Here is a 16,389-nt window from a genome sequence, read left to right on the forward strand (position 1 = left end):
TATATATATATATATATATATATATGTATATATATGTATATATATGTATATATATATATATGTGTATATATATATATATATATGTGTATATATATATATATATATGTATATATATATATGTACACACATATATATATAGACACACACACACACACACACACTCTGTGTGTGTGTGTATTTATTGTTTAATTATTACACATATCTATGGCAAACGCGTTTACGTGTTCCAGTTGAGAAATATATCTCTTTGCAATTATCTCAGAGATCATATTATACGCGCGTCATACACAACAATGCTAAACTTTGCAACTTATTGTAACTTCTATATAACTATACAGTTCTCATATAGTTCGTAGCAGCGCATTTCAAATTCAACATAAAATCACTGATGTAATATATGAATATCTCTCGCGTATTTACATTGCGTGTCGTTCAATTAAATTAGAATAAATAAAATTCACATTGCGTGTCCTCGACGATAAAATAAAATCGCGACGAAATTTGTGCAGTGTGCAGCTCTTCTCTCTCTCTCTCTCTCTCTCTCTCCCCCCTCTCTCTCTCTTTCTCTTTCGCATGATATCCTGTGCTGTTTTACATATATCGCCGAAAATCGCTTCTCCTGCTTCGTCGCGATCGTTCGCGGCACTTCTCTTTGGTCGCGTAATTAGCTACTTATAGCGAACTAAAATCTAAACCTATCTACAACTAGCGCACGGCTGTCGGAGAAGTGATCTGCCGGTGAAAGTCGGAGTATCTACAAACTTATCTGCGTGTCAATTGAATGCGAGTCCGTTTTAGGCATTTAGTCCCGTTTATCGCCACCCGGTCTTCGTGAAAGTTAGCTTCATGAATGAACGTTAACAGCCTTCGAGATGCGATCGGTATCTCGCGGGAAAAAACTGTCGTGTTACAAAACTGGAAGTCACAAGTGTGCACACGAGGCTCCTCTTCAGACACACCTTAACATTCCGGCCGTTTGGATTTACTACGAATTGTCGCCTTACGCGCATATGCAATATGCGAAGTATAAGGTTGAAAATAGCGCGAGTAATCTTAGTCGCAATGTTAAGGTATGTGTGACACGTGGTGTACTTATATCGCTTGCATCATCGTCTCGAATATCGCCTTACGACTCTATCGTGTACCACGTGCACGTCTCTACATTGAGCAGCACGGTCGACCGATCGAGAAATTGCGGGTTAAATTCCGGACGAAAGACGAGATACGCGCGAATGTTCCAGCCCGCTTCGACAATTTCATTCGCGTTGCCGTGTATAATAATATCGGGGTCAAATTGATAAGGCAGTGAGATGTTTAGTTAACGAATCGTCAGTCTCTAAACGAGGATGACTACGTCGCGAACGCCGAGTCGAGTGCATCAGGAAGTCTGGTGAACTCTACTTTTTCGTTGTGATCTGCGCGGATCATCGTCTATGCGAAGGTCGTTCTCTGTCTCTCTCTCTTTATCAGGGAAGGTCACTCTGTGCTTCCGGACCTTTCCTAGGACGTGTGAAAGGTACGCCGCCGAAAGATGAGATTAAATATCGAGCGTAATCGTCCCCAGCGGCTGGTCTTGCGTATCGTCACGCCGCGTCTCTCCTTGGCGCGAATCTGCCTCACTAGCGAGTAAAACGCGTCGTCTACGAATTGCCTGAGCGCGGCCGACGTCTCGTAGAACGGACAGCCGAGCTCCTTCGCCAGCGCCTTGCCCTCCTCTGTGCTCACCTGCGAAACAAACTACGTGTCACGAGAAGATAAAGCAGTATAAGTTGCCGAGATTCAGAACACATCTATTGGTACCTTTCGCCGTTGCTGTAGATCAAATTTATTGCCGACTAGTACTACAGGAATCTCCTCGTTAGCGCGCACACGCGATATCAGCTTCTTGTACTCCATTATCTCTTGGAAGCTGTGCAGGTCTGTCACCGAGTAGCATATCATGAAACCCTCGCCGCACCTCATGTATTGTTCGCGCATCGCTGTAAACTCCACCTGTACACAACGCGAATGTCAGTGATCCCTATGATCGTAATTGCACGCCAAATGTTCTTGACAGAGATGCATCGATGCAGTACATAAAGCTCGTAGAATTATCAAATAAAATAGGACAAAATACGAGTTCAGGCGCAAAAGTAGTAATGCAATAAAATCAAATGAAATATTGGTGATTATTCTCCAGTGTGGGAGAAAAAATTTTTATTCAATCAATGTAGGAGATTAAATATCATATTTTGTCCTACTTTATTTGATATGATTATTATCCAGAGTTCCTTTTTTAACAATTTAAAGCCCATAGAGTTTATATCAGATTTAGTGTTAGAAACTGAAGATTAAAGCTTGTTTAATTGGAACAAACAAAATCAAGATTTAAATTGCTTATATATAATTCATGGATTTCAATCTCTAATCAGCAGCTCTCAATTTCCAGCACCTAGTCTGATACAGACTTCAATTGATTTTAATTTCTGATCCACAACCTTGCCGATACCAAGATTATGGGCTCAATGTTCAGATTGTCATAACATATGCAGAAATGTCAAACCTGTCCAGCTGTGTCTAAGATATCTAGTAAAGCTGGTTCACCATCAATAACTGCTTGTTTTTGATAGGAATCCTCTGTAAACAAAAAATATAAACAAAGAAGTACTTTCATACTCCCAGTATAGATCCCAATAAACTTTTCTTTCAAGTATGAAAAAAGTACACAACTCACCTATGGTAGGATCATGATAATCCAGGAAGCGGTGATTGACGAATTGCAGAGTAACGGCTGAAAAATGACAACTGCTGTATAATAGGTCGTTCTCCTTATGAATTCTCAGCAGTTAAGGTGGACAAACATTCACAAACATTACTTCCATTCACCGACTAGCCAATGATACCTGATTTGCCAACACCACCATCACCCAGCACTACGATCTTGTACACCCTGAGTCCACCTCTGGTAGTGGGTTGCGTGACCACCGGCACGTCGTCCTTGCCGTGGTAGGCGACGTTCCTATCCCGTAGGAGTCTGACCGGCGTCGTAATCATCGTGGTCGACTGATTGTACACATCGGCGTGCGTGTGTGTGTGCGCGCGCGTGTATGGTCGTCTTAACAAAAGGAAGCACCAGCACGTCGACACACTTGCCGTTCGGCGAGGCGACTGACACACTTGATCGCACCGTGTCGTAGCGCGACCGATTCAGCGGACACACCCGTGTCAGCGGCGGTAGCTACACGGCGAAGAACGGCGAAGACGGCGTGGCTCATGATTTCACGCGTCTTGCCAGAAAGAGGGAGAGAAGTATGACGCACCGTTCGCGATCGCCGGCGGCTACCGACCGGCGACCACAACTCTGGAGCTCTCAGATCCTCCTGGCGAGACACGACATGGCCCGAGAGCGACTGGAGAACGCGCTGACCACCGCCGGGGCGGATCGCACTTGACAGAAGAAGAGGAAGCGTGGAACGTGTGACAGCTGCGAGCTCGGGCGTGCGTGCGGCGAGCACGCGCGCGCGTCGTCGCCTCTCCAGGATCGTACCGTCGTCTGCTGCGACTGCTTGTTGTCTTTTTCGATTTTCTTCGATTCATACACTCTCCGGGAATTACGCGAATGATCTGCACAACCTTCCTACGACCCTTTCTTACGATTTTCTTAGGATGATCGCTTAAATGTGTTAGATGTTACTTAGGCAGCGTACATAGTTGAATACACACGCAATTTAATTGAGATTTGTCGTCAAAATCTTTTACAAAGTTTGACAAAATGCACCGTCTAAATAAAATATCGCGAACAAATGATGTTTGCATTTAACTTAAATCTTCACCATAAATATGCGTATCCACAGATTGCTGGGTGATTTTTTTTACAGAGTAAAAAATTCGACAGTGAAACAAGAATCGCTCTTTTTACTTTCGTCGCTCACTTAAAAAGTCAGCAAAGAAACTTAACGTTCGTTAAACAATAAAAAGAAAGCTCAGAAGTTCCTCTTTTAAAATGTATCTCATATATGTTTAAAATTAAAAAAAAAATATATATATAAGTTTTCAATATAAAAATCTAAATTAAAGTTAACACACACTCGATTGAGCAAGCACCCTTATTAATTTAGATCTCGTGTAAAAGATGACGTTGAGAATTGAACGAGACCGGCGTTTCTCATTTAATACGATATATCTTGGCGATGCAAATATATGATCTTAATATATCTGAAAAGTAGAAACTTTAAACTTTAAAATGTTTTTCGAATCATTTTGCTATCGTTATTTTTGTCAAGGTTACGACTTGTTAAGTTTTGCCAATGACTGCGTTTAGGAAACATAACAATTTAAAATAATGCTTTGTATTATTAGAATATTCTTTCAAATCTATTGTAGATTTAAAAGAATACTTCAATCGAAGGCTATACTTACTCAACGGTTGAACAACGTGTTTCTGAATGAATTTTATATCTAATATAAAGAACAAATATGACTGAACAGCTTTTGCATCACACTATTCAAGAAATAGAAACGGCGGCTGACCCATTATTGAGTCATACTACGACCTCAGTTGCTCGGTCTAGAGAACCTGTAATGCCCAATTTTTCACCTCCGGTTAACTTTGGTTGCTTTCCAACAAGAGACACAAGTCGATACAAGTATTATCCTATCTTTGTTACTCATTAAATGTGGAACAAAGATAGAATAATATTTGTGTCGGGAGCGTCCCGATTGACCACGGTACGATTGGACATAACCAACCGATGAAAAGAATTATCTAGTCAATTACTAGGTTGAACCAATCATTACAATCTGTGTCCTTTCGTATCGTGGTTAATCGGGTCCCACCCATTTGTGTCGATTTGTATTTCTTGTTGGAAAGTAACCTTTATCTGTCGGATAAATGGCTGCGTTCAGCAGAGAAAGCTGCTTTGCAACTGTTGTAAAATTCGTCAATCTGATTGGAGTATGCTTTTAATTTTGGTTGAATCCAAGAACATGTACCAATTAGATTCAGGTGCAAAGCAGCTTTCTCTGTTGAACCAATGTCAATGTCAGCGTGATTGGTTAATCTTGCCAACCATAAATATAATTGGTCAATTTCAATAGAATAACTGGCAGATAAAATTAACCGGAGGTGAAGAAATTGGACATTATACAGGGTTAGACGACAGTTTCTTGAAAAGTGGAGGGGATAATGTTGGTACCAAGAGAAATCTCTACACGATATAATTTAAAGATTCTGTTCTTTGTAATTGCACTACTGAACTAAATTGGTGCAATAAATTGAAATGAAGCAAGTATACGTTTTCTCACTCGGGTGTATATCAGTTGAACACGGGGCAATTGGACACAGTCCAATCACAAGTCGCTGTTCCAAGGGACCCTACAAATGTCTCTAATCACACGGTGCTGTGATTGGCTGTGTCCAAATGCACCGTGTCCAAGTGCACCGCTCCCTTCTCACTCTAATCTTTTGCATTAGTTCAGCAGTGCAGTTACAAAAAACAGATCTTTAAATTATATCGTGTAGAGATTTCTCTTGGTATCAACATTATCCCCTCCATTTTTCGGGAAACTGTCGTCTAACCTTTAAAGATCTGTTTTTTGTAACTGCACTGCTGAACTAATGCAAAAGATTAGAGTGAGAAAACGTATACTTGTCTCATTTCAATTTATTGCACCAATTTAGCAGTGCAGTTACAAAGAACAGAATCTTTAAATTATATCATGTAGAGATTTTCTTTAATACCAACATTATCCCCTCCACTTTTCGGGAAACTAACCATTATACAGAGAATCGCCAACTTGGTCACGTGACTAGCTAATTGGCTGGAATAAATATATACGGATTTAGATATTGCAACGCCAATGAAGAACAAATGCTCATATTATATATATATAATATGTGGTTTTGCATCGGCGTCGCAATGTCCAAATCCGTACATTTTATGCCAGCCAATCGCAGAGTAGTTGAGTAGCTGATCACATGACTAAGTTGGCGATTCTCTGTACTAGAGGTTTCTCTAGCTCGGTCTAGAGACCCTTCAAGAGAGACTAGACAACGCGACAACCAATCAATATGTTGCTTTTCCGTAGAAGAGCTAGAAGGTTATTACGGAAGGTTATTACGGAAAGCAGCATATTGATTGGCTGTCGCGCGAACTTCCGCCGCGCGGCAAGCATTACCACGTCCTGTGTGCAGGAGCCATAACCCTATTCGACATACGTACACATTAGTATACACTTTGTTCCAATCGAGTCGTGTACAACGTTACACTTTGTACATTTCTGTGTACGATATGTACGATGTATCAAGATGTATTAAGCAATTGGAAAACACCCAAAGCACATTTGATTTAGGGTGCAATTTATTAGACGCTACAAATACTTTGAAGCGTCGTATAGACCAATCATAGCTTTTCTTTAAGTGCTTCAAAGAGTTTGAAACGTCTACTGGATCGCGCCTTTAGCTTATTTTTGTAAATTTAGTTCCGAAATCTTTACTACGAGCCGCCACCGTAGACTGCGTTCGGAAACATACACTGTGTGCACACTACTAGACGATAGCCATTGGAGTGGGTGGGACCCACGATACGATTGGACACAGATTGTAATGATTGGTTCGACCTAGTAATTCACTAGATAATTCTTTTCATCGGTTGGTGTGTCCAATCGTATCCGTGTCAATCAGGACGCTCCCCATTGGAGTGAGCAAAATACAAGAGTGAGGTAAAAAGAGAGGGAGAGTATTCGAGTGACGTTTCCGAACACAGCCGTACATATCGTCCAATTGAGGTTGTGATAGATTTAACTTGAATTGATGTGAAATAACGGAACCTCCTGTATTTTCTTTTTCATTTCCATTCATTTTTTTTCTATTATATACACATATAACAAATCATACAGTGCCTTAAATTTTAAGACTTTTATATTATTTAGAAATAATTACACAAAAATTGTTACATTACAATTTATTTTTATTATTTGTATTATATAATATTGGTACATATAGGTTCTCTTAATTACATATTGCATAAATTAAATGCATATAAATTATATAATAATAAAATTTCTTCTCACACACACATGACAATTACGTGAATTTTGAAAATTTAGATTTCTCTTAATATCAAGTACAGTAACCTATGAATCTTTCAAATCTTAATAGACAATATCTAGGTCATAAATGTTGGTCTTATCATGACATTAACAGATATTAAAAATAATTATTAACAAAGATAATTGCCATATTTCAGTAACGACATTGCTTTGCAATAGTTCAACATATTTCTGAAATATGTTTTTACACTTAAATATAGATAGCAAATATATCTATATAAACCGAATTAAACATTCATTGTATTTTTAAGCCTATAAGCTTATAAAAAATATATGTAGAAAAAGATCACATTTCTCTGTTACAATATATGCACACACTATAATTGCACGATTGATAATTCTCTCTCATTGTTATATTTATTAGAAATTCAGTTTTATATTTGAGAAACACGCTTGACTAGGTCAAATAGCGGTTAAAATAATGTCCAATGACATTAACAACCTCTTGATCATAGCAAAAAATTCCTTTTACATATGATAATGATAATAATAATTCACTCGACTACGCATCACAATGACAAAAGCGAGTTATATATCAATATATCAGAAATTATTGTATCAGAAAGTTCTAGACATGTGCAGTGGAGTGTATGTATCTTGATTCATTATTATTTTTTGCAACGATCTCGTCTATTTATCTGTTTCATGCAATATTTAATACTGGATCAAACACACGTGCATAATAAGAATTTTCACCTAACAGTCAATACCCTGACTCTTTGTAACATAATTTGTACTTATGTGTAACACGCATATATGTCAGTTAGTGCAGATATCCATGTCTACACATGTCTATCGCAATTAAAATTAATCTCACTGTGAAGAAAAAAAACATTTACAAACGGCCTATATCATTGCAGAAAGTTTTACTGTAACACGCAACCGCTCGCGTTTTTCGGTTCCTTACTACTCTGATGAATCGCCTCCTCTTTAACAGGTGGTAAATTCTGCTCCTTCTCCGTTTTCGCCGCTGTTATTCCGGCCAACATTCTATACGTATCCAAGTTCCAAATAGGATTAGGTGACGGCATTTGGAAGTCAATTGGACTGACCAAACCATAGGTGGCTTTGGTATCCAAAGTTGGAACTTCTCCTGGTACCGTGTGATGATATCTAATATCGTTTGAAGAGATTAAAATTAATAAATCGTACTGAAACCTCATATATTGTGAAATATGTAAATAAATAAATAATGCAGTGGTTTGAAAACGATGAATAATGTAAGCGAGATAATTACATTAAACCATTCTCTCGATTGCACTTGTCGAGAGTGAGTTTCACCAACGGCGCTAAACGCTTAAACACGGCGTGCTGATCTGGTTTAACGCGAGGTGCGGGGCCATTCGTTTTCCCGTACTCTTGACACAAAGCTTTCGCCTTCTTCAAACACGTGTCGCTTTCCTGCATCGCTCGTATCGCTTCGCCGCACTTATCCATAGCTAATAAGTTTTCACCGCAGTAGTTGTAAGCCTGAAAATTCAGAGAGAAATATCTTCATGTATCAGGTGAACGTTTCTACAAGTCTGATCACACGTATAACTATTATTGATAAAGAAAGGCACTTTTTCTTATAAATATATGTTAACTTACATAAGATTGATAAAATGTTGCTTTAAGTTCTAAATATTTTATCCATTGAGCTGACATTTCGGCCTTGAACGGTCGAAGAGTATTAGCAGCATCCAGAAACAATTTACTAGTCTCATTGGCTAATGCTGATATCAAGCTGGAATTGTGTTTCAGCTCCACTGCCCTTGCTACTGTTACTGTGAGAATGATGGAGAAAACCGTATTAGTTTCTAATAAATTTGTTGAAATACATCAAGACAAGATACACAAGTACTACCTTCTTGCGCTTCCGCGGTACATTGATTAACATATGCGTTCAACACACGGGGATCTAAATCACTTCCTAAAGGAGGTGGGTTAGCCAATTGTGGCAAAAATTCAGTCTGCACAAAGGTAAATATTCCAGCAGCTCGTCTCAACATACTGTGCACTTCTTTAGCTTCATTCATTGTTATGCTAAGTTATATATTACAATAAAATTAGTAGGTCACTTTCTTAACTAGATATATTCTGTTAGAGTTCATTAAATTGGTTCATTAAAGTTCATTAAACTTACTCATCTTTTGCAGCAATCATCGCTGCATGTTTCATAAACCAAAGGCCTATGTTGACACTCATGTTGGCTGCTTCATAGACAGAATCAGCACTGGAGCTTCAACAGAATATTGAATATGGTTTAGAAATCATTCTAGAAAGATTACATTTCATATTTTCTTCGCATTTCAATAATTACAATGTGCTTCCACCAAGCAATGTATGGGTCCACTTGAATACAAGGACATTTCTGAGTTTGCTGGGATTGGGTCTGCCAACATGTTCCTCAGATGGATTAACTTCCCACAAAAATCCATACAACAGACTCAGATAGCTGTGAAATGCAGGTTCTATTGTGTCACTTGTATTATTTGCATTTCTAACTAGATCCAAAAGCCTGGCCCTGGACAGTTTCAAATCACTGGAAATATAAACATCACGTGATTAAATACATTTTTTAAAGATAAAATATATAAAAGAGAGAATATCTTATTAATATTCAAAATAATACTATACTAATATATATCATATCATCAATGTATGTTTTAATAATTGTATATTCCCTAATATCGTCATCAGAATAATAATGTGCGTGTTATCAGATAGTACTATACAATGATTTAGCAGGATCAGACGATAACAAATGTGCATTCATTAACAAGTGCGCAAATGCAGGTGCACCTGTGAAATTTCTCTAACCTGCAAAGTTTCCTGGTGGCGTCAGTAGGACTCGCGACTTTTAATTCAAACTTCTGATTCGTCGTCGCTTTCAGGACATTTCGATGAAACCAGTGCGCCATTGTCGTATCGTCCGAATCTCACGGCTCGATTAACTACGCGCGATCCGGTCGCGCCGACTTGTGTGTCACTTTTGACAGATAAGGTAAACGAAGCGACGCAACGCTGCGTTCTCAATGGAAGATACTCCACTCTCTCTCGTGACGCGTCACGTCCATATAAATCGCGACATATGTGGTGTGTGTGCGGATGTGTAGGTTCATATAATATCATACACTGCAAGATATATATGTGATAGTATTAGGACTGTAGTACATATCTCTCTCGTAAATCGTACGCTGTTACTTCGTTCCAGCGTTTGTTTGCGTGTGAACGTTCTCTCCATTCTTGTTTATTCCGATATTTTACGAAAGGTAAGAGCAATTATCGTAGAATAATTTTGACTTGCACATGCAGCTTTATCAGGGTGTACGCACACGCTGCAGGTGAAAATACAGAGACAAGATGAGAATTATTTCGCAACGAGTAGGCCGCACTCTCTCTCTCTCTCTCTCTCTCGCTCTTTTTGCTTTATATTCTAACTTAGATGCTAGGCAATGTAAAGCTGCAGAGATCTATTGCATGTATATGCAAAGATTTACTCTATAAGAGTATATTATACGTGGATCTTTCATGTCGTATATGAATAATTATTCGTTAGCATTCGATGTTTCCTAGTTTGTATTACCGTATGGCGGTTATGTAAACATTGCTGTAGGTATCAATATATCCTTGAATAAGAGTAATTACTTATTTGTAAGTTATAAAACAAAAAACCTACAAATAACTATTCATACAGCTGATTAGATCTTAAAATAAGACAAAGTTTGTATTTGTAGTAATGTAATGCACTAAAAAGATTACATATGGGTGTGTGTGAATATATCTTAAAGAAATTATATAATATAGTGTGACTTTTAATCTTTGATCTGTTCTTTACAGCTGCACTACTGAACTGGTGCAATAAGTTAGAGTGAGAAAACATATACTTGTCTCACTTTAACTTATTGCACCAATTCAGCAGTGCAGCTGAAAAGAGCAGACCACTTATCATAACATTATATCAAAATGGCTGACAAAATATATATATGTATCATAACAAATTAAAATTATATACAGTACAATCTTTCAAAATTGTATAATGCATTAGTTATTGTTGTTTGATGTTTTCTTATCTTTAATTAACTTACTATCACAGGGATAAGATATAAAACAAAAGAAATATTGATAATTTTAATTATAGATGGGTGAGCCATCAGGGTTAACTAATAGCGAAGCCCGTGAGCTTTGCAAAACACCAGATCCTGCAACAAATGGGTATATCATGCAGCAAACAATGTATCGCATCAAGGACCCGAGGAAATCTCTACCTTTTTATACTGAAGTACTTGGTATGACTTTACTTCAAAAAGTTGACTTCCCAGAAATGAGATTCTCTTTGTATTTTCTTGGATATGAGAATCCAGAGGATATATCAACTGACAAGAGGAAAAATATTGAATGGCTATTCACTAGAAGAGGAACTATAGAGCTCACTCAGTAAGTTTGAATAAAACATGATTTCTTTGAAGGTATTAATTTATACATGGAAGATATATAAATTGTATATTTTAGCAATTGGGGAACTGAAACAGATCCAGATGCAAAATATCACAATGGAAACTCGGATCCTAGAGGATTTGGTAAACAAATTATTAAATATCTAATCGCTATTAAAGCATTGATTTTTTAGAAGTATTACCTAAGATAAGAAAGATTAAACAATACCAGCTCTCTCTGAAAAAGTTAAAATATTTTATGAAAAGTTACAAATGTACGAAATTAAGAAAATAGAATTAAAGACTTATATAAAGAATTCATTATATTAAAAAAATCTTTATAAAAGTTAAAAATGTTTAAAAATATTTTTTCAGTAAAGTTCTCTAAACATAAGACAGAGAGAAAGAGAGAAATTGCAAATTACCATATATGACATTTTACTCTAACGCAGTAATTTGCGAACAGTTTTATGCAATTTTATTTTCTCATTTTCGATATTTATTTTTGGATTTGAGGTTATGTTGTCAGTCTAAAGTAAACATAAGTGAAAAAATCAATTCCTTTCAATTCAGTTTTCTTTTGAATCAGTTCCATTTCTACACAATAATATTTACGTTATCATGAAAGAATACATTTGTTATCATTGGAAAAGTTGATTTTTCGACCTATATATACTAAACATTTTTCTACTCAGGATTATCTACTTTGTCTTCGTCTTGAACTCTTTTTTAATGTCCTGTATGTTGTCTTAAACTATATAGGTCATATTGGAGTAGCAGTACCTAACGTCACAAAAGCTTGTGAAAGGTTTGAGAAGTTTAATGTGGAATTTGTGAAGAAACCAGATGACGGCAAAATGAAAGGAATCGCTTTTATTAAGGATCCCGATGGTTATTGGGTCGAAATTTTTAATGGCACCGACATTGCAAACAGTCTAAAGTGTTAAGCCATTAATGTCTTGCACTAAAGCAATAAATGTTTAAGTGCAATCAGTTGCATCAAAAATAATATTATATAATTTTACGTAACAATCAGGAAGATTATTACCAAATCCAGTATATAAACATAAACCAAAACTGCTGTGTAAGTTAATGAGGATAATAACAATATGTATTTATGTACTCTATATTTTCTAGCGATTGTATATTTTCTTATATTACATTGTGTTATATATGTACAGAATATGTAACATCTACATAATTTTCAACGAATAAAATCAAAATATTTATTTTTTGCATATAGTTATTATTATTGCATTGCACACATTTTTGCATTGCACAATATTTTAATCCCAGAATGGTAATGCTCGCCTCTTAACTGGCTAGTGCTAAAAAAAAATGCTCCACGCGTTAGATAACAGACGTCATTTTGCTTAACTCTATAGTCGTCGCGCTACTTTTCGAACACGAGTCGACGCATGGGATCTTAAAAGATCCCAGGATAAAAAATTATATCTTTTATGTTGAGAACTTAAGTATTTTCTTTATTTAATTACGTTTTTGGTTTCATGTAAAATATAAGAAAAGACTATTTTGAATATAATATTTTCTTAAAGACTCCATGCGACGACGGTTAAATTAGGCGTGTTCAGTGAATAGGAAAGATCCAAAAGGGGGAAGGAAATTCAAATTTTAAAGCCTACTTGAGCAAAAAATTAATTTTTAGATAAAAAATACATACTTGTCTGCTAGACAAGTATTAGTAAAACGCACTAAGTGGGAAGATGTTATAATTCCAAGGTGTTAAATTTATTTAATTAATATATATATATTTTTTAAATACTTGTATATTATTGTGATATATATTGTGATATTATAATAAGATATTGCATGAGAGAAAAATTGGAATAGATCTTTAAAATATGAAATATAATTTCCTGGATTCTATAAATTCTATAAATATATATATATGTGTGTGTACAGTTAGAATATACATGTATATTGTACTTAATATATACATGTGATTTCGTATATAAATATATATATACATGTATCATTATACTGTAGATAGTGAGTGTGAGTGTACGAGTGGCTAAGAGGGATGTCTTTTACAGCAAAGCTCTCTGAACTCAAGACAGAGAGAGAGCAAATCACCGTATATGAGGTTTTATTCTAACGCTGTAATTTGCAAACAGTTTTACACAATTTTCGTTCCCACTTTTTTGTGCGACACTCACTGACGTTTGCGCGTTTCAGTGGCCACGCTCTTGCAATTTTATTTTCTCATTTTCGATGTTCATCTCTGGATTTGAGGTTATACTGTCAGCCGCAATCTGAAGCGAGTGTATCGTGATAGGTGAATATTTTACTTGAATTTTCATTGTGACATGCAGATTTTTATGTAGATGTTTTATAATGTTTAGTGATTAGTTTTTTGTGTTCCCTCGAGATATACGTATATCCATTATTTTAATGGGAAATGAGTTTCTTTTCGTATCTTATTATAGGAAAGTATTGTCATTTTGATTTCTTAGGTATGGTAGAAGATAAAAAATATCAAATCGCAAGCCGCATCGAGTGTGACGGATATCGGGGTACATTGAAGTACGTTGGACCTGTCGGAAATACAAAGGGCCAGTGGCTAGGTATAGATTGGGACGATTCGACTCGTGGCAAGCATAATGGCACATACGAAGGAGTAGAATACTTTCAAGCTAGGTAAAATTTGTAAAATGGAGAATAATGTTAACAGTAGCGATAGTAGTGATCTGTACTATTTTTGCATTAATTCTATATTGTGATTTTTAATAGACATTCCACATCAGGCTCTTTTATACGACCGGCCAAAGCCAAGTTTGGGATATCTTGTCCTCAAGCCATCGAGATGCGCTATGGGCTAATTGATGATGAATTAGCAGGCATAGACAGGGAAGAGGTGTCAAGTTTGAGGAAAGAAATCAATGCACCGTTTTTAGAATTGGTTGGTTTTTCCAAAGTGAATAAGAAACAAAGTAAATTCGATCAGTTGAAGATAGTATGGCTGAGAGAACAGTGTGTAAGCAACACTGGCAAGCCAGGAGAACTAGCAGAGTTGTGCCCAAATTTGGAGGAACTGGATATATCTAGAAATTTAATTAATTCATGGAAAACTATAGCGGACATATGCTCTCAGCTTCATTCTCTTATACGTCTTGATGTCAGGTAAGTAATACAAAGTTTAATGGGACTCTATAAAACTTTCTTTGAATGTTTAACAATATTAAATAAATATTAAACAAATTAGAAGTCTTAAACTAGAGATCAGGAAGAACCATACATTCAGAAATTATATTACTGCAAGAAGACTTACTTATATATCCACTTTACAGTGAGAACCATCTGCCTGTCGAGCAGGATGTAGTAGCATTGAAAAACTCATTTCCAACAGTTAAACACTTGACAATAGCTAGGATGAATTATAATTGGCCTGACATTCAACAGTGTGTTTCTATGTTTTCATCAGTTGAGGAATTATCAGTTTCTTTTAATTTTGTCACAACTATAGAAGATGTATCATCAAGTACTAACTTTATGAAAATAGTTACTTTAATATTGGAAGGAAATTTAATATCAAGTTGGGATGAGATACTTAAGTTGGGTTCTCTTCCATGGTAAGTTACTGTATAACATATTCAATTGTAGTACGTTTGAGAAGTGTAGAAAATTTGAATTTTATACAACATTAAAAGAATTACATTTACAGCTTAGAATATCTTAATCTGAATTCGAATAAAATAGATAGAATCAGATTTCCACCTTCAACATCGACAGATAAGACTGCACTTTTCCCCGCTTTACGGCAACTGCATATTTCTGAAAATCACATATCAGAGGTAATATAAATGTGTTTTATAAATCTAATTTGTCTCATGTATATAGTATATAGAACAGTTAAAATCTTGATTTAAAAAAAAAGTTATAATTATTGTTCGATATAATTTTAGTGGCAGTCAGTTAGTGAACTCGATAAGCTGCCAAATCTAGAAGATCTAAAATTCAGAGAAAATCCTATTTTGAAGAATGAAGCTTTGGAGACTGCTAGACAGTTGGTAATTGCGAGAATAGCGATATTAAAGATTTTAAATGGCACAGAGATACTTTACGACGAAAGGAGAGGTGCTGAATATGATTATTTAAAATTGTATTTACCGAAATGGCAAGAAACTGAAAATGATACAGACAAAAGGACGTTATTTTTGAACGAACATCCACGATATCCTATTTTAGTAGACAGTATGTATAGCTTTTATATTCTTTACACGAATAAAATAAATTATATATTTTTGCGAAATAAGATTTGCATAAACTAAACTTACAGGAAAAATGTTATTCTTTTATGTTTTCAGGATATGGAATTGCGGATATTCCTTCGGCCAAACCGAAAGTAGAAATGGTCTCGAATATAATAACTGTAGAATTTTTATGCCCGGACGATCCGCGTCAGCCTAGAGGAATCAAAAGAAAGTTACTTAAAGATATGGAGGTCCAGAAAATGATCGGGCTTGCCCAAAGACTTTTTAAAACCGGCGGCAAAATACCTGCTCTTTCATTTATCCCACGAAATGTAAGTTCGATATTGAACGATGACGTGCAGAAAATATTTATACAATCGTTTACTATTGACGTGTATATTGCATTTTATATTATTGCAGTTATCAAACGATGAAATTTCGTTGGATAAACCGCTGCAAGAACTTAGTTACTATTCAATACAAGACGGCGATCAGGTTCTTGTGAGATGGTGATATTAAATGAATTATTTATAGATATGACTGTATTTTCTACGCTGTTAAAATCTACGATACGATTTGTTATTAAATCTTTTTTAATTGCATCGATTCCTTAATAAACCTTGCTGACAGATTGTGACATTCGACGAAATGAGCTTATAGGCTAACGGGAG

At 36.0% G+C, this 16,389-nt stretch overlaps 3 protein-coding genes across 5 annotated transcripts; 1 reads left to right on the forward strand and 2 right to left on the reverse strand.

Annotated features, from left to right (window-relative positions):
• Window positions 1-128: 128 nt before the first annotated feature.
• Window positions 129-3,815, reverse strand: LOC116845141 (GTP-binding protein Rit2). Its single transcript, XM_032817502.1, has 5 exons — window positions 2,883-3,815; window positions 2,714-2,770; window positions 2,543-2,616; window positions 1,801-1,992; window positions 129-1,725 (listed from the first exon to the last, which is right to left on the reverse strand). Exons 1-5 carry the CDS (start codon window positions 3,031-3,033, stop codon window positions 1,501-1,503), a joined length of 699 nt encoding a protein of 232 aa, XP_032673393.1. The 5' UTR covers window positions 3,034-3,815; the 3' UTR covers window positions 129-1,500.
• A 3,111-nt stretch (window positions 3,816-6,926) lies between these two features.
• On the reverse strand, window positions 6,927-10,043 carry LOC116845101 (BRO1 domain-containing protein BROX-like). Its single transcript, XM_032817420.1, has 7 exons — window positions 9,892-10,043; window positions 9,392-9,613; window positions 9,215-9,310; window positions 8,936-9,114; window positions 8,680-8,855; window positions 8,327-8,559; window positions 6,927-8,202 (listed from the first exon to the last, which is right to left on the reverse strand). The coding sequence occupies exons 1-7, from the start codon at window positions 9,990-9,992 to the stop codon at window positions 7,956-7,958; spliced, it is 1,254 nt and encodes a 417-aa protein (XP_032673311.1). The 5' UTR covers window positions 9,993-10,043; the 3' UTR covers window positions 6,927-7,955.
• Window positions 9,933-16,320, forward strand: LOC116845102 (lactoylglutathione lyase). Of its 3 annotated transcripts, XM_032817423.1 has the most exons (11): window positions 10,176-10,343; window positions 11,213-11,508; window positions 11,584-11,651; window positions 12,270-12,449; window positions 13,982-14,165; window positions 14,259-14,648; window positions 14,816-15,097; window positions 15,190-15,319; window positions 15,431-15,719; window positions 15,833-16,050; window positions 16,139-16,320. In XM_032817423.1, the coding sequence occupies exons 2-11, from the start codon at window positions 11,213-11,215 to the stop codon at window positions 16,229-16,231; spliced, it is 2,130 nt and encodes a 709-aa protein (XP_032673314.1). In that variant the 5' UTR covers window positions 10,176-10,343; the 3' UTR covers window positions 16,232-16,320. The 3 variants fall into 3 exon arrangements, with proteins under 3 accessions (XP_032673312.1, XP_032673314.1, XP_032673313.1); XM_032817421.1 differs by lacking the exons at window positions 10,176-10,343; window positions 13,982-14,165; window positions 14,259-14,648; ... (3 more) ...; window positions 15,833-16,050; window positions 16,139-16,320 and adding an exon at window positions 9,933-10,075 and having other exon boundaries at window positions 12,270-12,745; XM_032817422.1 differs by lacking the exons at window positions 10,176-10,343; window positions 13,982-14,165; window positions 14,259-14,648; ... (3 more) ...; window positions 15,833-16,050; window positions 16,139-16,320 and adding an exon at window positions 10,529-10,683 and having other exon boundaries at window positions 12,270-12,745.
• The last annotated feature ends 69 nt before the right edge of the window (window positions 16,321-16,389 follow it).

This window comes from Odontomachus brunneus, unplaced genomic scaffold, assembly GCF_010583005.1.
Source record: "Odontomachus brunneus isolate Ranch 3 - 2012 unplaced genomic scaffold, Obru_v1 Obru_scaffold_049, whole genome shotgun sequence".
Lineage (NCBI taxonomy): Eukaryota > Metazoa > Arthropoda > Insecta > Hymenoptera > Formicidae > Odontomachus > Odontomachus brunneus.

Bases quoted from the DNA above. Each gene is read 5' to 3' on its own strand.
- LOC116845141 (XM_032817502.1), bottom strand. From the start codon at position 3,033: ATGATTACGACGCCGGTCAGACTCCTACGGGATAGGAACGTCGCCTAC. The intron at 2,771-2,882 runs GTATCATTGGCT...GTCATTTTTCAG, and splicing joins TGGTGGTGTTGGCAAATCAG to CCGTTACTCTGCAATTCGTC. The intron at 1,726-1,800 runs GTACCAATAGAT...TTTGTTTCGCAG, and splicing joins ATCTACAGCAACGGCGAAAG to GTGAGCACAGAGGAGGGCAA.
- LOC116845101 (XM_032817420.1), bottom strand. From the start codon at position 9,992: ATGGCGCACTGGTTTCATCGAAATGTCCTGAAAGCGACGACGAATCAG. The intron at 9,311-9,391 runs GTAATTATTGAA...ATTCTGTTGAAG, and splicing joins TTGCTTGGTGGAAGCACATT to CTCCAGTGCTGATTCTGTCT. The intron at 8,856-8,935 runs GTAGTACTTGTG...TCATTCTCACAG, and splicing joins TACCGCGGAAGCGCAAGAAG to TAACAGTAGCAAGGGCAGTG.
- LOC116845102 (XM_032817423.1), top strand. From the start codon at position 11,213: ATGGGTGAGCCATCAGGGTTAACTAATAGCGAAGCCCGTGAGCTTTGC. The intron at 12,450-13,981 runs GTTAAGCCATTA...TTGATTTCTTAG, and splicing joins CATTGCAAACAGTCTAAAGT to GTATGGTAGAAGATAAAAAA. The intron at 15,320-15,430 runs GTAATATAAATG...ATATAATTTTAG, and splicing joins CTGAAAATCACATATCAGAG to TGGCAGTCAGTTAGTGAACT.